The sequence below is a fragment of the Podarcis filfolensis genome (genome assembly GCF_964270895.1).
Source record: "Podarcis filfolensis genome assembly, chromosome: 9".
NCBI lineage: Eukaryota > Metazoa > Chordata > Lepidosauria > Squamata > Lacertidae > Podarcis > Podarcis filfolensis.
In genome coordinates, this window is record NC_139610.1 from 24,284,632 (window position 1) to 24,309,376 (window position 24,745).

At 42.5% G+C, this 24,745-nt stretch overlaps 1 protein-coding gene and 1 long non-coding RNA gene across 2 annotated transcripts in view; both read left to right on the forward strand.

The window, feature by feature from the left end:
• Nucleotides 1-24,745, forward strand: part of LOC310770367 — a 193,056-nt gene that overhangs the window by 49,502 nt on the left and 118,809 nt on the right. The gene's annotated exons all lie outside the window — the stretch shown is intronic.
• Nucleotides 1-24,745, forward strand: part of KDR (kinase insert domain receptor) — a 48,260-nt gene that overhangs the window by 13,717 nt on the left and 9,798 nt on the right. The window contains exons 8-22 of the mRNA XM_083630096.1: nt 935-1,046; nt 1,722-1,885; nt 4,007-4,163; nt 7,996-8,119; nt 9,809-9,917; nt 11,528-11,872; nt 12,216-12,362; nt 13,681-13,812; nt 16,616-16,722; nt 17,158-17,293; nt 18,684-18,788; nt 20,549-20,662; nt 21,789-21,877; nt 22,834-22,978; nt 23,409-23,509. Of these exons, the coding sequence (XP_083486222.1) occupies nt 935-1,046; nt 1,722-1,885; nt 4,007-4,163; nt 7,996-8,119; nt 9,809-9,917; nt 11,528-11,872; nt 12,216-12,362; nt 13,681-13,812; nt 16,616-16,722; nt 17,158-17,293; nt 18,684-18,788; nt 20,549-20,662; nt 21,789-21,877; nt 22,834-22,978; nt 23,409-23,509 (2,087 nt within the window). The remainder of the gene's footprint in view (nt 1-934; nt 1,047-1,721; nt 1,886-4,006; nt 4,164-7,995; nt 8,120-9,808; nt 9,918-11,527; nt 11,873-12,215; nt 12,363-13,680; nt 13,813-16,615; nt 16,723-17,157; nt 17,294-18,683; nt 18,789-20,548; nt 20,663-21,788; nt 21,878-22,833; nt 22,979-23,408; nt 23,510-24,745) is intronic.

Sequence of the window (24,745 nt, forward strand, 5' to 3'; positions counted from 1 at the left end):
CTCACCTGATCTCTAGCTGGTTGAGTCGCTGCTGGCAGGTAGAAGAGGAGGGGATGAGTTGACAGCAAGGTCGATGCAGTGCAAACATGTTGGCGGGAGCACCAGATTGGCTCTGCTGGCGTGTTTGCGCTGTGCTGAACTTGCTAGCCTCCCCTTCTACCTCTTGTAAACAGTAGGTCACACAGCTGACCTGAGGTGAGCAGGACCACTATACTGATTGAGATAGCTATTAAACCAAAGTCCAAGGATTTCCTCAATCTTTTATAATTACGTGCTTTGTTTTTGGAGGAGAATGAGCTGGAAACAAGGGAGATGTAAAGTACAATCCTATAGGCTCAGCATGGAGAACCCCTGTCCACCGAGTCAAGTTAGTCCACCAGACCATCCCACAGCCATGCACACCTAATGTTTGGCAGGCAAGGCCATAGTTGCAAAGGAACAATCAGGGGTCGTTTTCCAATTGAAGCCAATCCCTGTTTATTCACCTTTACTCAGCCAACTATTGTTTTCACCGCTGCCATGCATGGTTGAAATGAACAGGAGAAGCAGACCCAAATTTCTGGACGATACTGAGGGTTGTATTTAATAAAGATCAGAATAGCTCTATTAAAATTAATGGGCCTCGGTTAGCTCTGCCATTGAATTTAAGTGGACTTTTTTGAGTAAGATTGAGTAAGGAAATGCATGCTGTGATGTCATGGCACTCCCCCGTGGCTGCCAATGATGCAGAGCAGGTGTTGAGAAAGGTATAGTAGAAGAACAAAGGGACATTGTGTTGGGCTGCCAGAGTACAGAAGGTTCCTCTTGTTCAATAGATGTTGCCATTAGTCTCAATTTTTTTTAAAAAATCTGCATACAATAAGAAAACCTCTACTTCTGGAAAAGAAGAAATCTGCTATCTAAAAACTCTTGCTGCCTTCTTAAATTCCGACAGAAAAACCTTTCATCATTACGGGCAGAATGCAATCTTTGGTGGAGACAAGACTGAACGAGCCGGCTAAGATTCCTGTGATATTCAAAGGGTACCCAGCTCCAGATGCAAAATGGTAAGAACTGGAGCAGGTTTTTCTATAACAAGAGAGCCAAAATGGTATAATGCCTCTGGATATACATTGTCCAGAAGAAGACACTGCTTTGCAGAATGCTACTTATACAACTGCTTTGAAGGTTTTTTGTTTGTTTTTACAATCAAGCAGTATATAATTTTTATGCAATACATACATACATACATACATACATCTAAATGTAAAGCTTTCCAAATAGAGGACTGTCTTCTATAAAGTAGGGCACATGGATGGGAGAATCCCCATTGAGCCATGATGAATAATCCTACCTTGCAGGACTACTATAAGAATAGAGTTTCTTTGATACTTTATCCCTGAGATCTCCAGAAAAAAATGTAGGATATCAACAGAGGCTTTTAACCTGACCTGATAGTTAAGATGTTTAGCTTTCTGGAATCCACCTCCTTTTGATGATTCTATACTGTTCGCTTATTATAATGGTTTTATGCAGCTTACTGGTTTTTATAATTGTAATTGTTTCATATGTTTTTATAATTCTATTTAATCATGCTGTAACTCCCGCCTGGGACCTTATGAAGGGTGGGCAAGTATTCTTACGATGAAATAATTCAGTAAACCTATTCTGCCTAATTACATTCTATTTTTTAAAGCCCGCCAAGCAAACACTTATGTCTTTGTTTGCTTGTTTGTTTGCAGGTATAAAAATGGAAAACCCATAGCTGCAAATCGAACGCTTAAACTCGGTTACTCCTTGACAATCACTGAAGTGAGCGAGAGAGATGCTGGGAATTATACCATCATTCTGACCAATCCCATTAACAAAGAGCAAGAGAAGCACACCTTTCATCTGGTTGTGAATGGTAAATTCATGTCTCCTATTTTCTTCAGAGGGAAAGTCTGCGTCCACTGAAGTCAGTGACAAGCTGCCAGTGTGTGGGCATGCTCTGGTTACATCAGGTGCTGTGGGGAGTGGCTTTTATGTGCATGTCTTGATAGGTCAAAAAGTTGGAATGGTGCCCCTCAGAATGCAGAGCTGTGGCTGCCAATCATTATTACCCTAAGACAGAGATGGATGCAGCTCTTAATTTTGATTTCTCTCTGTTTCTCTACCACCCCCAATCAATTGTTTGGCATGCATTTCCCTTAATATATAATTTTTGCATGCAATTTTGCCTAATTCATTTTTTCCTAAGCAATTTCCTCTAATGCAAAGAATTTTTGTATGCTATTTCCTCAAATATATGCATTTTTTTGTGCATTAGTAATCCTAATAGGATTTTCCTACCTTTTTGGGGGGTGGAGAAGTGTGTATTTCAAAGAATAGTGGCACTTTGGTTCACACATTGTTTGGGGAAGTGTAAATTAGGTAGATTTGCATTAAAGTGCAGAGCGAACTAATTTTTCCCCTCTTCCCCACCTGGGGGAGGGGGAACAGCAACATACATACATATATATATATATAAATAACCATCCCTTTAACACATTTTCTAGAGTGGTTCTAAACACAGCAATCCAGTTTCATTTATTTATTAAACACATTTATAGCCCCACTTCACAGGCTAAAGCTACCAAAGCAGTGTACATGGTGTACGGAACAGAATAAAAACCCAGAAACGTAAACTCTAATCTGTTAAACAAACTCTGAAAGCAACAAAACAATTTTGTCAGATATAAAATTGAACTTCTATAAACTACACGGTTTGCACCTCAGAGAAAGCTCTCCTAAACAACAACAAAAAAGTCATCAATGGGTGCCTAAACATCATGCTAGGCACCTGTCTAATTTTGGCTGGTAACTGATTTCTGAGAGCTGGAACTGCTACACAAAATCCCAGTTTCTAGTACAAGCTAAAGCACACTTCTGGGGCATCTGGTACTCTCAGCAGTGCCCCATCTGATGAGCACAGTTGCCAGAGATGCAGTGGGCAAGTTGGGTTCCAAGTTGCTAAAAGCAGCACCTTGAACTGTGCCCAGTATCACATTGGCAGTAGTGTTGGGTGCCAAATCATTGACTTAGTAAGCCTTCTGTTATTCTATTTTTTCACCACACCTCTCTTTGTGTTGCCTCAGACAGGCAACAAATGCTGTTGGTCTCTCAAACCCCAGGTGGGCTGCCATCCATTGCGCTTATTTTGCTTGACTCCAACATCCACCTCAGTTTATTTATTTGGAAGACTTTTGATTATCCAGTTGTTTCACAAAAAGATTATTTTTTCCATCGCACTCTGTGTGTGTATGTAGGAGTTGCCTTTGTGTCCTGCTCTTTTCCTGTCTTCGTTGCTCTCTCTGACTTCCGCACATCGCGTGTCCTTCCCCTCCTGTCCTCCTGCGTCTCGCCCATCCTTCCTGACACCCCCCAACTCCCCCATTCAGCCTCACCTCCTCAAATTCCCCCTTCATTTGGCTGCTCAGGAAATATTTCTGCCTGCTGCATCAAAAGTATCCATTATTTTTTTTAGCACAATAGTATCCCTTAGGTTAGAGGGACGCGGGTGGCGCTGTGGTCTAAACCACAGAGCCTAGGGCTTGCTGATCAGAAGGTCGGTGGTTCGAATCCTCGCGATGGGGTGAGCTCCCGTTGCTTGGTCCCTGCTCCTGCCAACCTAGCAGTTCGAAAGCACGTCAAAGTGCAAGTAGATAAATAGGTACCACTCCGGCGGGAAGGTAAACGGCGTTTCCATGCGCTGCTATGGTTCGCTAGAAGCGGCTTAGTCATTCTGGCCACATGACCAAGAAGCTGTATGCCGGCTCCCTCGGCCACTAAAGCGAGATGAGCACCGCAACCCCAGAGTCGACCACGACTGGACCTAATGGTCAGGGGTCCCTTTACCTTTATCCCTTGGGTTATTGTCAAACAGTGATGGTAGTTTTGTGTCCTGTGTTTTGAAGAACACCCTTCCCTTCTTTTGTAACTGCTCGCTGCGAATCATTGCTGATTGCCGGAACCCACAGATGTAATTGCCTATCTTTTCCTCCTGCAGTTCCACCTCAAATTGGGGAGAATGCACTTCTAGCTCCTGTGGATTCGTATAAGTATGGTTCCACCCAAGCCATAACATGTACAGTATACGCTGTTCCAGCCGTGGCCAGGATTCAGTGGTACTGGCAGTTTGAGGAAGAATGTACTTTCAACCCACAGTAAGTACAACACGACTTGCCATTGATTCAACCCTAAAGTTGGTATTGCTTGGAGACTCTCTAGAAAGGATCCAACTACTTTAGTATCTAAGGGACGCAGGTGGCGCTGTGGGTTAAACCACAGAGCCTAGGACAGAAGGTTGGCGGTTCGAATCCCTGCGACGGGGTGAGCGCCCGTTGCTCGGTCCCTGCTGCTGCCAACCTAGCAGTTCGAAAGCATGAAGTGCAAGTAGATAAATAGGTACCGCTCCGGTGAAGGTAAACGGCATTTCCGTGCGCTGCTCTGGTTCGCCAGAAGCTGCTTAGTCATGCTGGCCACATGACCCGGAAGCTGTACGCTGGCTCCTTTGACCAATAAAGCGAGATGAGTGCCACAACCCCAGAGTCGGCCACGACTGGACCTAGTGGTCAGGGGTCCCTTTACCTTACTTTAGAATCTATTTTTCCTGGTTTGGATCCAGTGTCCCAAAGAGGCTGCCTTATCCCTTTATAACAATCCATAAGATCAGCTGAGAGTGCTCTCTCTTGTAATTCTATCTGTATGCCAAATCAGAAATCTCTGAGAAGCGCTGGCAGTCTTATGTTACCCATCTCTGGCTCCCCAAATTTCATTGGGCATTATTACCTGCATCAGCTGCCTAATTCAGACATGAGAGGATATCATGGTTTCTAGCTAGGTAAGCAAGTCACAGTGCATGTTGGGCTGGTGCATTCTTCATTCCCCTTCTTTAGCGAGCCTCTTCTTTCATCTGCTTCAGGTTTCATTCTAACCACAGTGTCTGGTGAAATCCAAACTCTCACCTCCTATTTATCCTCATCCCTAGAATGCACACAGCCCTGAGTTCTGGCCAAAGATGTTTCTTTCAATTTATTTTGCTGTACCTTATTCACTGAAATAGCTCTTTGGTGCAGTGAAGCGGGAAAGTAAAACCTAACTTTGGGCTAGACTGGAGGAAGAGCAGAGGCTGTATAAAAATATTCATTTCCACCCCTTCCTGGCAGTCGACACAACTTCCTCCAGCTCCTTTATGACTCTGTGAATGTGAAGCACTTGGGAATTGGTTCCAGCAACACAGGCAGCTAAACACCCAAATATTTTTACTCTCAAGGGCAAAACATGCATCATAGTAGTCTCTAAATGTGTATCTATCTATCATATGCTTCTCTGTTAAGTTTGGGAAGTATTATTTTTAACAGATGGCTTAGTGCACTGTTAGGGTTATTTGTTTGCTTATTTTAAGCTGAGCTATATATATATATCCCAGCTATCTGTACAAAGTTGCTCAAGATGGCTGACAGTATAAAACCCACAAAACAATTGTTTTAAAAAGATAAAAAGCTACTAAATATTTAGGAAAGCTGTTTGTTCCCTGTGTGTTTGGACACTTCTTATGATATCATAACCAAATTTTGCATGATGGTTCCTGAGATCAAGGAGTGGATTGTTGTCTGTTTGGATACAATGGGAAACCATTTTGAATCAAGATGGCGGGCTGAACCTTTCAAAACTCTACTATTGTTGAGCATTTATTTCTAAACTGCACTGATTTTTGTGTGTGGCTTCTTAGAATTCCCGAGCAATGGTGTTAGCATTTAATAAGCAGAATTCTTATGCTTTTACCCACAGTCCTCCTGGGCTATGGCAAACCCTCCAACATTTCTCCAGTGAAAATAGGGACGTCCCATTCCATAATGAAAATTTTACTATTTATACCCCACACATCTTCCTGGATTGCCCCAACTACTCTGGGCCGCTTCCAACATATATATAAACATTTTAAAAAACCTTCCCTATACTGGATTGCCTTCAGACGGCTCAGAGGTTGGATAACTCCATATCCTCCAACATTTCTCCAATGAAAATAGGGACATCTTAAGGAAAAGTGGGACATTCTGGGAGCAAATCATAAACCGGGACAGCTTCTGTAAATCTGGGACATCCCTGGAAAACAGGGACACTTGGAGGGTCTGGCTACAGTAATGCATTCTAGTTAATAGTGTAATCATATATATGTGTGTACTCCGAAGTAATTTAGCTCCCTGGGACTTAGTCCCAGGTAAGTGTCTATAGGATTACTGTCAATTGTATTTATGCAGTATAGGATTTTATCTCTGGACAACAGCTAACTCGCAATTTTGTTGTTGTTGTTTGTACTCGTGACAAATCAGTCTGTTTTCTTTCTCTGATTTCCCTTATGGCGACCCTCTGCTGAATTTGACACTGTGCCTTATCTCTGTGAAAGGGCATCTCAGAGGAAGTGCCTTGATTGATGTTGGGGATGATAGAAAGAGCTTCTGACCAAGGGCCACTCCACTTCCCTTATCTGAGCTTCACACAAGGCCAGACTTCCTTTCGGATTATTATTATTTTTTCAAGAAAGAAAGAAAAAGGAGTCAGCTTTCCTGTTGTTGTTTTAAAAAACGACTTCCACTATCTTCTTCCTTTGGTGCTAGTTATTTCCTGCACAAGGCCCAGAATCCTAAAGAAATACTTTAAGGAATCCAGTAATTTCTCTGCTGCTCTCTGTCTGCCTTTAGAACGGAATCAACTCAAATTGTCAAAGTTATGAATCGACGTTTGTTTCCAGAATAGCTTCTTGCCCTCCCATCAGTGTCCTGATTGAGTTGACCTAGTTAGTGGTCTCATGTGGGACTTTACCTCTAGTCTAGGCCCTGGGAATTTCTATTCTTATACCATCAGCAGCATCTTGGGAGGTTGAGTATATAGTTTGAGATCTTCTTTATTACAAATAGGATCTGCAGCAAAAAGTTGCGGTGTATCCTCTCCTCCTGAGTAGAAGAACTTCTGTTCAGGAGGCCGGCCAGCCAGCCTGGGCCCTCCTTCAAGACATTGTAAGCAGGAAGCGTCAACCTTTTAAGACCCAAGATGCACTTTTAACCCAAACATGCATTTGGGGACCCATTTCTTAATATTCTTCCATAGTAAACTAATGTTCCTGCATCAGGCTGTGACTGGCTAATGGGTCCCAACCCACCACTTGAAGCTAGATGGGAATAACCCTTCCTCCAGTTGGGGGGTTTTCTTTTCAGATGGACACTCAACAGTCCATGGCCTAGGAAGCCACTGGTCTAGCTAAGGCCTCAATTGGCTGTTCTTTTTGGGTATGGTACCCCCTTTGTTGAGTGGGACGTGGGTGGCACTGTGGGTTAAACCACAGAGCCTAGGACTTGTCGATCAGAAGGTTGGCGGTTCGAATCCCTGCGACGGGGTGAGCTCCCGTTGCTCGGTCCCTGCTCCTGCCAACCTAGCAGTTCGAAAGCATGTCAAAGTGCAAGTAGATAAATAGGTACCGCTCTGGCGGGAAGGTGAACGGCATTTCTGTGCGCTGCTCTGGTTTGCCAGAATCAGCTTAGTCATGCTGGCCACATGACCCGGAAGCTTTACGCCGGCTCCCTCGGCCAATAAAGCGAGATGAGCGCCACAACCCCAGAGTCGGTCATGACTGGACCCAATTAGTCAGGGGTCCCTTTACCTTTACCTTTTACCCCCTTTCTTGCTTTCTCCAGAGTTCACCTACCCATGCTGATCCAAGCCTCTTATTTCTTATAAGCTCCATTATGGCTCCTGTCTTGTTGACGCTCAGCCACCTGAGTTCAGTATAAGAGGGACTGATGTTCATTTCTCACACCTCCTTCACAGCTTTCATAGGGAGTCTAGTGGACTGTAATCCAAGTTTGCAGTATAAAAAGTTCTGTCACAGTGCCCGATGTACCTGTCTCTACCTTATGGGCATACATCTTGGGCATTTGTTGATACGAACAAACGGAAACTTGAAGGGTCATGTTTGTTTATGTGTTCTTTTCCACTCAGCCAAGCTGGACTGGGGAACAATCCTTACGCCTGTAAGAAGTGGAAAGACATAAACGACAGAAGAGGTGGAAATCGAATTGAAACAGAAAAAACACAGTTTGTCGCTATTGCTGGGAAAATGAAGGTGAGGCAGTCATTATCTAGCTCCTGTTTGAAATTCAGGGTATGAAGGAGTGTGGTCATGAAACTGAGAGCCATGTGGTCTAGTGAGGGAGACTTGGACAATGGAGACTTGGTGTAAATCCCAGCCCTGTTATATGTCAAGGTGACCTCAGGTTCTCTCTTTCAGCCTCATTTTTTCACCTGTAAAATGGGACAGATATTGGTGTACCTCGTAATCTTGTGTGCATTTACTCTGAAGTACATTCCATTAAGTTCAGTGGAACTTGTTCTCAAGTAAGCATGCAGAGGATTACACCTGTAATATTTTAATATAAATTCCTAAAATGTGTCAACACAGACACATGCTTTGAAATGCACGATAAAAATGAGCAAACAAATTGGGGGAAGACAAGGTAAATACAATTACAAATTAGAATTAGAATTGCAAATTATAAAAGCCTTCAGAGGTGGAAATGTTTAAATCATGGCAGGAGGGATTTCAAAGTTATTTAACCACAGCTTACTGCATGTGGACGGAACACGGGTGGCACTGTGGGTTAAACCACAGAGCCTAGGGCTTGCCGATCAGAAGGTCAGTGGTTCGAATCCCGCGATGGGGTGAGCTCCCGTTGCTCGGTCCCTGCTCCTGCCAACCTAGCAGTTCGAAAGCACGTCAAAGTGCAAGTAGATAAATAGGTACCACTCCGGCGGGAAGGTAAACGGCGTTTCTGTGAGCTGCTCTGTTTTGCCAGAAGCGGCTTAGTCATGCTGGCCACATGACCCGGAAGCTGTATGCCAGCTCCCTTGGCCAATAAAGCGAGATGAGCACCGCAACCTCAGAGTCGTCTGCGACTGGACCTAATGGTCAGGGGTCCCTTTACCTTTACCTACTGCATGTGGAACTATGATAAATGGCATTTGACCCTTCCTTGGGAGACTTAACAGCACAATCCTAGGCCTTTTCCCATTGACCAGGCCCACACATGTAATGCTAAGACAAAGTATGACTTAGTGTGAGAGTGGTGGTTCCTGAATAGGAGATTGCAGCTGCTTTGCTAATTTTCTTTTCCTGCTCTGTCTGTGCTCCTGTGAGTGAATTAAGAACGCTCAAGGAAGATAGGAAGCTGCCATATACTGAGTTAGACCATTGGTCTATCTAGCTCAGTATTGTCTACATTGATTGGCACAGGCTCTCCAGGATTTCCCTGTCCTATCTGAAGATGCTTGGGATTGACCCTGGAACCTTTTCATGCAAAGCAGATCCTCTACCAGTGAACTTACAGACCTCCCCCTAAGTGTGTTTAGGGTTGACGTTTATGGCTGAAATCCTAAGCAGGCAATACATTCTGTTGAAGACTTTGGTATAAATAAGCTCAGTGATGACCATCGTATTACAGAAAGAATGCTGGAGAAAGTTGTCTATTTTCAGTTTTTCTTGATTCAATATCTGTACTGACAACAAGATCTGTGTTGGCCATTGTAGGAAGATGGTTTAGGAAGGTTAAACAGTTTCACTTTTGTTTGCCAAAATGGGTAACCAGCTGGGCAAGGAAGCTTCAGATACCTAAAACAATGGTTTGGCTGTGTTGCCTTGGGATTTATGACACCCTATAGCTCCATGGTGATATATTTGGCTGACTTACTGTGTGAGATTTGGTTAAGTCCTTTAGTGCCTGTGAGGTATGTAACCACTTGACTTGTTCTCTTGTAGACTGTAAGCACCCTCACAATTCAAGCAGCAAATGTATCTGCTTTGTACAGATGTGTGGCTAGTAACAAAGTTGGAGAAGGCGAGAGGGTCATTTCCTTTCATGTTACCAGTAAGTATAGCTCAATGATTGTGTGGCCATTGGCAAAATGGATATGTGTTTCATTAATGCTGCCCGTATATAAAAATGCCTCCTAAATATATGTAAGACTGCTAGGATATGTGCAGGGAAGTTGAACCTTCGCACTAGATTTTCTTTTGAAACTTGTGCTATTTACCATTTCCTTTAAAAATAATGATATCCTAGAATAGTTCTGTGAAAGTGCTGTTCGTCTTTAGGATCATTTTTACTCTTTTAAGATGGAAACCAAACTTTGAGCACTCACTTCCTATTCTGATTGTGAAATGTGAAATGTCAATTAAAATTATGATTTTGATGTAGCAAAACAGAAAACGGTGCTTTTATATGAGCCATCATGTTAAAGCTGGCGTAACTTCAGTGAGAGTAATCCAGGATTGGAAACAGATTTTTACTCCTAAATTATCCATGGTACAGATGCAGAGGTAGAGCAGGATTGGATCTAACCCAAGCAGTATCTCTGATATACTGCTAAGTCCAGGAATGCTATAGTCAGTGCTGACCATGGATCCAGTTGCCCCTTTCTCCCCAAAGAGGAATTCAGTCACTGCCCACTTTGGACAGAATGATAAGCCATAGTTTATTGTTATGGAAATGATCAGCAGCAAAACTCATGCTCATGCAATCCCCTTCTCCCCTTTACTCCTCTGGCATGGCCAGGAAGAGGAGTTTGGAAGCTTTCACATCTGTTTTAAAACAGCCACAGTTAGGTATCATATCCTAACTCAGACAAACTGCAGTTAGTCTTAACTAACCATAGTTAAGGTTTAACACAGTTTAGAGTTCAGAGGTAGAGTGCTGTTAACTGTGGTTCATTGAAATGAGAATCAAAAGCTTCCCATCTCCTCATGGGTTAAAGGATGAGAGCAGGATGGACAATCCCCAGACATTGCTTATTGTTGCATTCATACCAGGCCTTTGTGTGAGGTAGGAAAGATCTGGTGATTGGAGTTACCAAGGGGTGGAGCCTGATTAGAAGTATGTGGTTGTCTGTCTTTACATGTAGTCTTCTCACAAACACTGTGGTGGAAGGGCAAATCCATTTCAACTGTTTTGGGTGCTACACTATTCATTAATGAGTACAGAGGAGAATGTTAGATTTCCTAAGCATTTGATTCAATCAATCAGTCTTTTCCGAATGACAATCAGTGGGCATTCTGTTAGCAGGTATTTTGTGTTTTGAGTTTGGATTGCTTTGTGTCAGCACCAATACAAACCAATCATATTAGGCAATTCATATTGTGAAGATTCATTCACTGTATTGTTTTCATTGATTGCCATTTTTTTTATTATGCATATCCTTTAAAAACGGTTGATTTTACTTATATTTAGATTACTATTTTTTAGCTCATCTTCTTTTTAGCACCTGATTTTATTGGTAGTTTAATGTCTATTTTATATAGCTTTAAGAAAACCGCTTAGAGGTTTTGATGATTAAACAGTATAGACACAATTAAAATAAATATAGTAATGAGCTGGAAATTGAAGTCTAGCCACTTCCAGAATGAAAGTGTTAGCTGCACATCTCAATACAAAATGTTTCTCAGCATGACTGATCCCAGTTCCTCCATTTGTGTTTGCAGGAGGACTTGAAATTAACCTTCAGCCTAAGAGTCAGCCAACTGAGAAGCACAATGTCTCCTTGCAGTGTATGGCAGACAAGTTCACTTTTGAAAACCTGACTTGGTTTAAGCTGAGTCCTCACGCTTCCATGGTGCGGCTTGGCAGGCTGCCTTTGCCCGTTTGCAAGAACCTGGACGCTCTTCAGAAGCTGAATGCCACAGTTGCGAGAGCCAATGGAGAGAACATCACCATGGAACTCATGCTCCGTAATGTTTCTCTCCAGGACAGCGGGGATTACGTGTGCATAGCCCAGAACAAAAAGACCAAAACACGGCACTGCCTTGTCAAACACCTCGCTATTCAAGGTAACCCATGGAAACTCTCTTGTGTCATGATTGTGACTAAACTCATAAAAACTCATTTTTATGAGTTTAGTCATAATAGCTCAATTCCAGATTAATCTATAGGTTTTGAAATCCGCATAAAAATGTTAGTTTAAACATTCAAATGTATTGCCTCCCCCTCAAAATAATTCATTTTAAAATGTATTTTGATAATAGTTGGGAAGTGCAAAAGTCCAATCTGCTATAGATGTTCATTTTGTAGCTCGTGCTCCAACAGTACCATGACTTACCAGCTGCTTCAGAATTGTAATTCATAAGTTGCATTTTAAAATCCTGAATTTTTTATCCCCCACCACCGCAACAGAACCAGTGGCACCTGCAATCACCCGAAACCCTGAGAATCAAACAACAAATATTGGTGAAACTATAGAAGTATCTTGTGTAGCAAATGGAATTCCTTCTCCACTCATCACATGGTTTAAAAACAACGTAACCCTTGTTGAAGATTCAGGTGAGGCCGAGTGTTCTGTCCTGTGGCTAACCCTTGTAATTCCTAATTTATTCCTTGACCAAAAAGTACATTTTGCATAATGTGCTTTCTGTGCTCCTGATATTTGGTGGGACACACTATTACTTTTATCAGCCTTTATTTTTACCATACCTGTTGCATTGGTGAATGAGCATTGGCGTTGTGGCTTTAGGCTCTGCCCCCAATCTACACATATGCGCTGAACCCCTGGACAAAGATCTCCATGCGTACAGTTATGTGCACAGAGGCCTCTGTCTGTGTGCTCAGAGGACCCTGAGGAGGACCCTGTACATGCATTCAACTAACCTGCTTAGATTGGTTTTGAAACATCCTGCTTCAATCTGTGCACATTCATTTCAATATTAGTCGCCATGGCCCTGTATTGTTTTGAGGATCAGATGCATCATGCCTCTGCATCCCAGAATAACAGTGGGAGAGGACCATTGCCCTCCTATTCTGCTTTTGGGTTTCCCTTGGGCATTTGGTTGGCCATCATAAGAAACAGAGCTGGGCTTGGTAGGTCCAGCAAAGCTTTTCTTTGGTTCTTAGAGAGCTTTATAAGTGCGCTGGATATGGAGAATTCTGCAGGTAGATCAGGGCTGGCACAATACATTTGGCTGCCTGAGACAAAGGACAACATGCTCCCCACCCCATTTCAGCTGCCTGGACTGTCAGTGGGATAATGCAATTGCATAATGTCCTCCAGTGCACTTGAGGACAGCAGGCTACTTTAGGGGCTGAATGCCCCTGATCAGGGGAATTCGGGAAAGCGGGGAGCTGCCACTGCTGGCCCCCAGCATCTGTCACCTGATGCAGTTGTCTCACTGTCTAATGGTAGGGCCGGCCTTGATAATCAAATTCCATCCAGCCACTGTAAAATTAACCAAAGGGAATATATATAGAGAGAGCTCTTGCCTGTGCTGAAGACATGCCCTTTGATCTGAAAGCCCTTTCCTAATGCCAAATGTGTGGTTAGGCTTTCCTTGCTCACATTGTCAGAGGAACTCCCCTCTTTATCATTGGGGTTTTTGGCTAATCCTTATCACTGAAAGCAGGTTCTGGGGCTTAATCCTGGTGAGCTCTGGTTGAGATTAAATGAGGCTCATGGCTGGATGGAAGAGTCAAAGTGGGGGTTTGGAGTGTATAAAATACAGAGCTTCTGTACAAGCCTCATGAAAGATAAGAAAACCCTTACAAAATTCCACATTTATCGGCATCTTTGTCTGAACAACAAAGACCAAGTCAAATTAACAAAGGCAATGAAAGAAACATTTGTATCTGTGTCTTTTTTTTTTATAAGGTATTGTTTTGAAAGATGGGAACAGAACTCTCACTATACGGAGGGTGAGGAAGGAAGATGAAGGTCTCTACACTTGCCATGCTTGTAATATCCTGGGCTGTTCAAAAGCAGCTGCGTTTTTTGAAGTAGAAGGTTGGTATGAACCATGGGTCTCTGGGATTTGCAAAGTGTTACTTTCTGCTGCATTTATATTTTATTCTCATAGAAGCATAAAATTTGATAGTACCTCAGAGATCATCTAGTTGATGCAGAAAATCAATTACTGCAGGGTCTCGATAGTCCTTTCCCTCCCGGTTTAAATGTAAATATATGTTGCAAGCTCTTCTTGCAGAAAACCATCGAGCTCACTGAGACCTACATGGTTTGTTGAGTGGAATCAGGGCTAAAGGGAAATAAGTTTGTAAGAACTGTAGACCAGTCAGGGAGACTAGAAACTGTGTGGTAGCCAAGAAACAAATACAGTGGTACCTCGGGTTACAGACGCTTCAGGTTACATACGCTTCAGGTTACAGATTCTGCTAACCCAGAAAAAGTGCTTCAGGTTAAGAACTTTGCTTCAGGATGAGAACAGAAATCGTGCTCCAGTGGCGTGGCGGCAGCAGGAAGCCCCATTAGCTAAAGTGGTGCTTCAGGTTAAGAACAGTTTCAGGTTAAGAACAGACCTCTGGAACAAATTAAGTACTTAACCCAAGGTACCACTGTAAGCTGAAGTGTCAAAATCCAAATAGAAAAGACTAGGAGGATGCTAGGTAGACCACAACAAGATATCTGAGTGGCTCCTTTGACTTCATTGAAGTAAATTGCAGGAGCAGTCATTTGTGTAAGTGTAAGTGGTCCCCCTAAAATAAATATTTCCACTGAATCACATTCACTCATCAAAGATCTCACCCTTCTGTTAAAATCTCTGATCAAATTTCTTGTTTTGCATATTAACAAGCCACCCCTAGACACATTTTTTTTAAAAAGAGTTGTCAGCTAGTGAAAGAAACCTTGCCCCAGCGTGATGACCTGCTGAGGGTTTTGTTTTTATTTTTATTTTAACCAAGCAATCCAAAGCTATATCCTGTTATTCTTACAGTCCGCAGCAGGATATTGAAGTGATGTGCCATGTGACATATTTTTTTTTTTGTGGGATGGAAAGTCCCTGTAAATAGACCTCCATGTAAATACGTGCTTTCGGTTATCCAACAAACGTGACTGGCTGGAGCGTAGCCTACTTTGGCTTGTAGAAATTGAAACGTGATTGTGAGAGAGTGATTTGAATGAGGGAATTTATCACCCGCCTCATCGCAGGCTGTCGATTGATGTTAAAACAATAAACCAATGTGAGGCACAGATTGCGTGATGGAAGAGCTGAAATATGGAGCCATGGGGTGAAGAGTGAACTTCATGGTAGAAATGAGTTCTTTTGATGTTGATTGCAGAACCGTTTTTGGTGCTGATAAGCTTAATCAGTGTTTTCCAGGGTAAACTGCCCCATAAGAAGCTGACTTAAATAAGACTGCTGGGCCATCTATCTTAGTTTTGTGTACATTGATAGACCCCAGTTTTTAAGTGTTGCAGGCAGGAATCTTCTCAGCTCTACCTGAAGATGGTGGGAATTGGACCTACATCACCTTCCCTGAGCCAAAGCACCTTGTCTATAACAAAATCAAGTTTAGGCACTTTGACATTCTAAGAAAATATTAAGATGGAGTCTCACGCTATATCAGATACTGAAACTCTTGGGCATTCTAATCTTTACACCTGGTCAAGTTCCTTTGTAATCTGTATAGAGCCTCCTACATCTGTTTCCTATGCTGGTGAGGTCACCCATCAACATTCTGGGATCTTGATTCATTTACTCCCAAGGAGCGCTGTCTTCCTCTAGCAATTGAGTCCTCATTTAACAAAATCTCATGCCCAGCCTGGATTACCTTTCCCAATTGTTTCCACTGATCCCTTACTAGTAGGGATGAGAGATAAATTCACTTCAGTTTGCATTTAAAAAAGCAAACTTAGCCAATTTTCACTTTCCAAAACACAGCCGTCCTTCAATATTTGCATGTTTCTGAATTTTGCCATGCAGTTCTCCAGCCAAGTAATGGTGACAAAAACCACATGTATAAAGTGTACATTTAAATGCATGTGTTGGTGAAAGCAAATGCATTTTATTACAAGAGATTCCTTGCAGAAATGTGTGTATAATTGTCAAAAATGTGTTAGGAGAATTCACACTGAAATGTTGAGAAATTCATGGAGAATTTTTCAAAAAACAAAAAAAGCAAATTGATGCAGAAGTGTGGAAAACTAAATTTTAAGATAATAAAAATGAGAAACTGAGAGACCTGAAACAAACAAATTTGTTCATCCCTGCTTATTAGTTACCCAACATTTCTTGATATAATACTGCTTGTTAGCTTCTATCCATTCAGAGCAGTATAAATACTGGAAATTTTGGAAATACTGGAAATACTGGAAATTTTGGAAAATTTATCCGGAGACAAAAGGCACAATCCAACAAAATTAAAGCACTTTTAAAATCCCAGGGCTTTCTGCAGGAACATATGATTACACCTAAAAGTGCTTAACTTTGACTGGATCTGCTCAGTTCTTTACTCCTTGCTGGGAGACCAATATTACCACATACCAGTGTGCACAACTTGGTTTATTTCATAGAGTGAGGAGATGAATCAATCAATCAGAGAATGCCTTGACTGACCAGTATTATGGACTGCTCTTGGGTCAATTCACCTCGAGTTCCAGTGGAGGGATTTGTGCTGTGTACTGAAGTGTCCTACATACACTTTCCCTTTAACACATTTTTGTCTTCGTTGACTTGCTACGTGTTGGACTCCTAACATTTTTGTTCTCAGACAAGGAACCTCTTTCAGTACTTCAGCTGATGACCTGCTCTGGGCTACTATCAATGAACTGTTTGATTGTCTCTTCCCAGGCACTGATGAGAAAACGAACCTCGAGCTCATTATTCTGGTTGGAACGGCCGTAATTGCCATGTTCTTCTGGTTGCTCCTCGTAATCATTCTCCGGACCGTTAAGCGGGTAATGAAACCATTCTCCCACTGTCCCATCGGCATCAATCTTGCATGGCAAATGAAAACTGATGGGGACTCTTTTGTGTTGTTTCTTGCATTGTCTTTAAATCAACAGCCGCATTTTTTCCTCTTGGTACCATCACATTCTTTCCTGGAATTTGAGGGCACATAAATTGTGCTTTTTAATTGACCAGGCATTTGGTGGAGGGGGAAAAAAAGAAGACCTTTTCCAGAAATTAATAAAGCAAGTAATTAACAATGATTTGTGGGCACATGTCCTGCAATGTTTCTGGGGCAAAACTGCATACTTGCATTCCTGTGGACAAAAAAACAAAAAAAGTTCCAGACTTCCATAATGCCAGTAAATGTGACCCACCGTTCATTGCCCAAGCATAAGGATAATTGTATTTAATTTGCACTATTACTGCTTTTATTTTTTCAGGCCAATGGAGGAGAACTAAAGACTGGCTACCTATCTATCATTATGGATCCTGATGAAGTCCCTATGGATGAACAATGTGAACGTCTCCCTTACGATGCCAACACATGGGAATTCCCCAGAGATAGGCTAAAGCTAGGTGGGTCTCGTTACAAATGAGCAAGTGAAATGTCCCTCTAAACTTGAAATCAGAGGCTGCTTTAATTAAGTGCTGGTTTTGGAAATGCGTGATAGAATCATAGAATTGTATAGGAAGAGACCCTGGGGATCATTTAGTCCAACCCCTTGCAGTGCAGGCATAAAGAACTTGTCCTATACGGGGATCGAACCTGCAGCATTGGCACCACACTCTAACACATCTGAGCTATCCTAATATCTAATATGGAGGTCATTGTGTGCTCTGATTGGAGCTTGGAACTCCTGGTTCACTATCCACTGGAGAGCACCATGTATGCGCTGAAACTTTCAGGTTTTCAAGAAATACCTAGAGTGGAGTTGGAATTTCCCAGGAGACTCCTTAGGCTTTAATTTCATAACCAGACCTCAGCACTGGAGGTCTTGGGAACACAAGATTTTTTTGTAATTTTTTAAAAAAGGAGTAATCATAAGGGTATGCAAAGTAACATTCCATTGTTACAGAGTGTCTACATCATAGTGGCGCACTTCTGGGGCTATGAAGCAGTGCTTACAAATTAGAGGGCCTAGTTTCCCTGATTCTGTTGAACTGTGCTGCCTACTGTTCTCCAGTTCAACAGCCTAGAGACAAAATCACTTGAGCCCAGCGGTGCCCAAACTTTTTTTTTTTAAAAACATAGTCTTGGCACATAATGATTTTTCTGCCTTTTGTAGCAGTTGCAATGCAATGCTGTTTGATTTTTTAAAATTGCATTTTTATGGCTGCTTTTATTTATTGGATATTTTGTGTTATAATTTGAATTCCATGGATTTCAAGTTGTATGCATTAAAATTCAAGAAATAAAATAAGCAATAAAAATACAATTAAAAATCAATAGGAGCAGTGCTTTCCCCCCTCGGGGTACTCAAGGGTACACAGTCTCTCTTTTCGGTTAAAAAGTGTGAAATTTACTGTAACAACTTCACAGTGAGTACCGGCACCTCCTTTTGTAGTAAACAAAGTACTGAATATGAGCATTTAATTTACTAGGTGTGCTATCGTCTCTCTATAACTGCAAAACCCTAGACGGGTCAGGGGCCACCTCTAAATGAAGCTTGCAGACCATTGGTGGGCCACATACCACGATTGGGAACCCCGTGCTCTGGACTTCCTGTTTTGATGCCATTTCCAGAAACGTTGGTTGACACTGAGGTGTATGTTATACTGTAACACAACATGTGAGGTGGCAGGATTCTGCTTTTATGTTTGCTCCCTTTATAGCTGTGGTGCTCTCTGCCTTCATTGCAGCACGATCCACCAGCCTTGTTTGCTAAATACGTAGCCAGCTCCCTTCAATTGCTTGGACAGTAGAAATCTTTTGAAAGTTTATCTTTTTGTTGAATTTTGTCTCCAGGTAAGCCGCTTGGTCGGGGAGCCTTTGGCCAAGTGATTGAAGCAGATGCATTTGGAATCGATAAAATGACTACCTGCCGGACTGTTGCAGTCAAAATGCTTAAAGGTGAGGCTTGAGAACTAAAATTCACCTATGAACGATGTTCTGGGCAATCAGCATTTGTTGATGACAATGTAAGACCTCAATTGGTTGTAGCTATTGGATATAGCTACAAGATATAAATTTGCCAATCTTTTCTCACTTAGTTCAACCTAGGGGGTGAGAAGCTTTCATAACAGTAATAGAATATTGGGAGAATACTGTATATTCATTTTTATTGTATTAATTGTTTCCATTAAGCAATGAGTTTCTTTCCCCAGTTCATTAGATTGTTTTGAACTTGGTTAGATATTTTGAAGTCCACACATGCTTTCTGCCCACTGTTTATGCCAGGCTTCCTCAGCCATGGCCCTCCAGATGTTTTTGGCCTACAACTTCCATGATCCCTAGCTAGCAGGACCAGTGGTCAGGGATGATAGGAATTGTAGTCTCAAAACATCTGGAGGGCCGAGGTTGAGGAAGCCTGGTTTATGCCTATTCTCTGTTAAATTTTCATTAAGCACATTAAATGCACTATGCTTTCTTTGTTATACTAAGATGAAATACCATCTTGCTCCCTCTTGTGGCTTCCTTCAAGCAAGGAGCCGACCCTCACAGTAGCTCTGTGAAAGAGCATCTGCTTTGCATTCAGAAACAGTGGCATAGCATGAGGGAGGGGTGGGGAGGGTCATGGGCCCGGGTGCAAATTTCCGAGGGGGTACAACCAGGTGCCCTCATGACAGGGTCCCTCACTGAGACTGGAACTGCCGGGAGGCAAGCTGTGTCTGGGCTGGGTCTTTGGGGCTGGGGTGCCTCCTCCTGCCTCTCCTTGTGGCCAGAAAAGGGACGCCTGCATGTGACCCGCCCCATGGCTGGCTGAGAGGGAGGGAGGGAGGGAGGAAGGGAGGAAGGAAGGAGGAGGAAGGCGGGAAAGCACTGCCAGAGCCATGTGCAGTGCCCAGAGCACCTTGTGGCAAGGACAGGAAGGTGAGGCGACACAGTGGCGCTCTTGGCTTCGCATTTCTTTGCCTTATCTCTGCTCCCAGGTTGGGGCTAGTTTGCAAGGAGAAACTCACTTGATTAGATGCTGGCTGGCAAAGGGACTGGCCACTGCCTAGTCCACCAGGGGGTACAACACTTGCCCTGCCCTGAGGCACCGGTAACCCACGCTATGTCCCTGTTCAGAAAGTTCCATGTTCAGTCCCCTACACCTCAAGTTTGGGCTTTGAAAGACTCCTCTCTAAAATTATAGAGCCATTGTTGTTGTTGTTTAGTCATTTAGTCGTGTCCGACTCTTCGTGACCCCGTGGACCAGAGCACGCCAGGCACTCCTGCCTTCCACTGCCTCCCGCAGTTTGGTCAGACTCATCAGACTCATGTTCGTAGCTTCGAGAACACTGTCCAACCATCTCGTCCTCTGTCGTCTCCTTCTCCTTGTGCCCTCAATCTTTCCCAACATCAGGGTCTTTTCCAGGGAAAAGAGGGAATAGAGCCACTATTTTCCAGGGAAATAGAGCCACTAGCAGGCAATATATAAACAACACTGAGCTACGTGGACCAGTGGTCTGATTTGATATAAGGCACCTTCTTAGGTTCATAAAAATGCTTTCATAAACATAGGCTTTAAGTTCGATCACACAAGATTTTGCTCACTAGTCATAAAGAAGCCACACGGACCTGTTGGATTGTGTGGTCCCTTCCCATCCTACTTGGAAGGAAGATGGCAAACGGACTTTTATTGCTACTCAATAGACAGGACAATATCTATCTTTCTTTTTCATTTATAGAGGGTGCAACACACAGTGAACATAGGGCACTGATGTCGGAGCTCAAAATCCTCATTCATATTGGTCATCATCTCAACGTGGTCAATTTACTTGGGGCCTGCACAAAACCGGGAGGTAAGTGTTGCTTTTTGCTACTTTGTGGAGAGGGCATAGCTCAGTGGTGCTCACTGCTTTACCCCCCAGAGTCTGCCATTAACGGGTTTCAAGCAGCTAGGCCTGCAGAGACTTCTGTCTACAACCTGGAGATCAGCAATCAAGAAACAAAAGCCACAAAAATAGATGTAGCAAAAATAGACACAGCGTTTCGTAAAACAGCAATGCAAACAACAGCAAATCAGAGCTTTCCTTCCTTGGTTGCAATGTGTATGTGGGGTAGCGTTATTTGTTCCTTTCTGTGCATCCTTAGAAAGCCACTTCCGGCTTGGGGGGGGGGGGAATGCATTCACCCTGCCCATTCCTGGCCTGTTTTATGGCAAAGCTAGGCCTTATTGCAGCAAATGCATGAACCCAGTTTCTCATTGGCTGAAATAATGGTGAAAGGTCGAAGCCAAGGTTCAGGTTCAGGAGGGGAAGTTTCACTAGGCAAAGAACCTATTGATTCTTTGTGCCTTTGAGGTATTTAACTTTAAAAAGAAGCTCTAGGTTGAGAAAGATACAATGGAGATTTATAGAATCCCGCAGAATTATGCTGGGTCTATTGATTTGCCCTCCCATTTTAATGCTGAATATTTTGCCACTGGGTTGTTGTTTTTTTGCAGTTTTATACCCTTTTCTCACTGTTTTATTATTATTATTAGTTTCTGGTAAGCTAATCAGTGTCTTTCTGGTGGGGATAAAATATTTAAAATACAAAAATGTTGTATGGGAAAGTGATAGCAACTATATAATAAAACATGTACAGAGGAGGCCTGCACAATTTGACACCTACCGAACAAAACGAAAGGCAAGAACAGATACTTTCATTGATCCCTCGTGCATTTTCAGTGATGGTAAGGAGGATTCATTCCTGCTGGACCACACATTTTCCAGGTGTGATATGGAGCAGGGGGGAGGAACTCCAGATGTTGCAGGACTCTAACTCCCGTCTCTCTGAGCATTGACCATCCTGCTTGGAGCCAATGGGATTTAGAGTTCAGCAACATCTGGAGGGCTACAGGTTAGCCACAGTTGATATAGGCAGTTGCTAGAGGAAAGGCTGCGAGAAAGTCCTCTAAATCTTGTTCTCATTTTGTTCCTTTAGGGCCACTCATGGTGATTGTGGAGTATTGCAAGTTTGGAAATCTGTCGGTGTACTTGAGAAGCAAGCGGAGTGATTTTGTTCCATACAAGGTGAGGCCTGCATGAAATGTAGGGGGAAGGATGCTCTGCTTTTCAGTTTTAAGATCCTTTTGACTTCTCTACTGTGAGATCTTTTGGATGTGAATAGGAGTGAAAATAACTGGATAAATGCAATGATATTTGGAATGCAGCTATCAAAAGGCAGTTATAAAAATTATAATGTCTCATTAGTAATTTTTCATTAGTTGGAAAAACTATTACTTATATACCTATATTTTGTATTGTGTCACAATTTCAAGTATTCTTTTTGTTTGGTTTTGGTTTTTTGCTTTCGTTTTTGTCTGTTGCTTTATTTTCTCACTGAAAATTTTCAATGAAATATACATATTAAAAAATAGGAGTTAAAATAACGATTTAACATTTCTAAGTTAAACTTACACTTCTGTAGGCTGTATCATGGCCGACATGGGTTTATACCTTCCTTAACACTTTACGTTTGCAATTACTGTGTGGACATCTCCATTATTCTCATGGTAGATAACTAAATTATACTCCGTTATATCATTAGGAAACCCTGATGTATACTGTGTTCTAGGAGGCTTAGTTTGGTCAGAATCGAGAATATTGTTCCAGAGTTAACACTCAATATATTACTTCTGGTAAATGAGCTGCCATAGCTGCTAGAGGGCCTTGGAAATTTGTGCTTTGGGTCTACCCGTGTACTATCTGAAACCAAAAGGGCACGTTGGTTGCCAGATGTGAAATATATTGGCATTATTTTCAGCTCTCCTACCCCACTGCTCATTACATTTGTCTCATCAATATTCCCTTTTTAACAAAGTTTGAATTTTCACCCCTTTATTTAATGTCATGATAGGATAATGCAAGCTCTGTTGTCCCCCTCCTTTCTTCTTCTTCTTCTTCTCCACCTCCTCCTCCTTCTACTTTCTTTCTTTCTTTCTTTCTTTCTTTCTTTCTTTCTTTCTTTCTTTCTTTAAACTTTGTAGGCCAATCATGCTCGGTACAGGCAGGGAAATGGTGACGTCTCTGCAGACCCGAAGAAACGCCTGGACAGCATTGCAAGCAGCCAGAGCTCAGCCAGTTCCGGCTTTGGAGAGGAGCGATCTCTCTGTGATTTAGAAGAGGGGGATGGTGGGTTTTCGTCTTACGTCATTATCCATGGCTTTAGAATATTGAGATCAAAGTGTGTTTCCTTGGCTTCCCCATTCTTATAGGATTAGGTGTTCCTGTACCATTCGCTGATAAAATACACAATTTATGAATGTATTTTAAAATAAAATATGTATTTTGTATCTAAAATACACATGTTATATCCTTCATTGTGCAGCTATTGGTGCAGTATGGAAGTTTCCTCTAACAATATGACATTCTGACTCGCTTTTCCATGCTGAATCACTGAGGGTAACTCCCGCTGCACAGCTCCAAGCATCCCTATACCTGGAAGCCAGAAATGAAGGAAGGAATCTGAAGGATAGGGTTTCTGTATACTAAGTGTTACCTGGTGCTAATCAGGATGTGCAGTGTATTAAGCATTTATATACATTGACCTTTCTCTTTGCAGCAACATCTGAAGATCCTTGCAAGAACCCACTAAGCCTGGAGGACCTCATCTGCTATAGCTTCCAGGTGGCCCGGGGGATGGAATTCCTGGCCTCGCGGAAAGTAAGGCATTTCTCTTGGGAGGGGGAATGACATTTGTCGGATGACTGCATGCCACTGGAAACGATTGTGATAAGGATAGTGCCAGAGTTCACTCAGTGTTGCTGTACACTCTTGTGATGGGATGTTGAGCTGCTTGTGCGTAAAGTTCCTAGTCCCTCAGTGTTTGGCTAAGTCCACAAACCACTGTCTGTAACGGAGCGCCATAAGCATGGCTCCGTCAGTCGCTGGCAGAATCCGACAGTGGGCGTTTACGGAATTTCTTCCAGCATAACAGCTCCTTAACGGAAACACGTCTTCTGGACTCTCTACGTGACAATTTCCGGCGAGGAGTGGGTGTCCCTATAGGAGGTCCTGAAACCTCCTCGCTGTTCTCGCTGGAATTGTCTCTGAGCCATTCTTCTGACTCGCTTTCCCTTGGAGCTCTTTCTCGCCCCCTGCTGGTTCCCTCCTCCGCTGATAAGTCTCTCTCAACCTCTGGGAGCCCTTGCACCACCTGTTCTTCCGATGACAGTTCCCTGACAACTCTGATTTAAAGCAGTTGCTATTGCAAAGTTCTTTGGTTAAGATGTCAGCACTTGTAAATTCACCTGTCACCAGGCATACACTGGCCTTTAATTGAGAGTTTTTTATGTGCCTTACAACTGGGGTTTCCAAACTGTTGTCTGAGGACGTTTTCCATGAGCTTCATTCGTCAGCTCTGCAGCATGTCTGTGGATTTATGGTTAAAGATGGGGAGATGGCAAATCCCTCGCTTCAAATACTCATATTGGTTTTTGTTGTTGCTGCTGCTTTTATTTCTTTACGTTTTATTGTATTGTGGTTTGAATCTTACGGAATTCAAGTTGTAATACAATAAAATACAGTATATAAGAAATAAAAGAAGCTATAAAATTCAATTTTAAAAAAATTGTACGGCATCTAATGCAGAACATTACAATTGCTGAAACAGTCAGAAAAATCATTAAGTTGGACCACCAAGACTCTCAACAATTTTTTATTGTCAGTGGGGTGGGGTGATGTAAGCCATGGTTCTCAAACACACATCATCTGTAAAATATAGTGGCACCTTGGTTTAAGAACAGCTTAGTTTATGAACAACTTGGATGAAGAATGCTGCAAACCCGGAAGTAGGTGTTTTGGTTTGTGAACTTTGCCTTGGAAGCAGAACATGTTCTGCTTCCTGTTGAGTGTAAATTGAGTTCCCTCTACTATGGGAAAGCACGCCTTGGTTTAAGA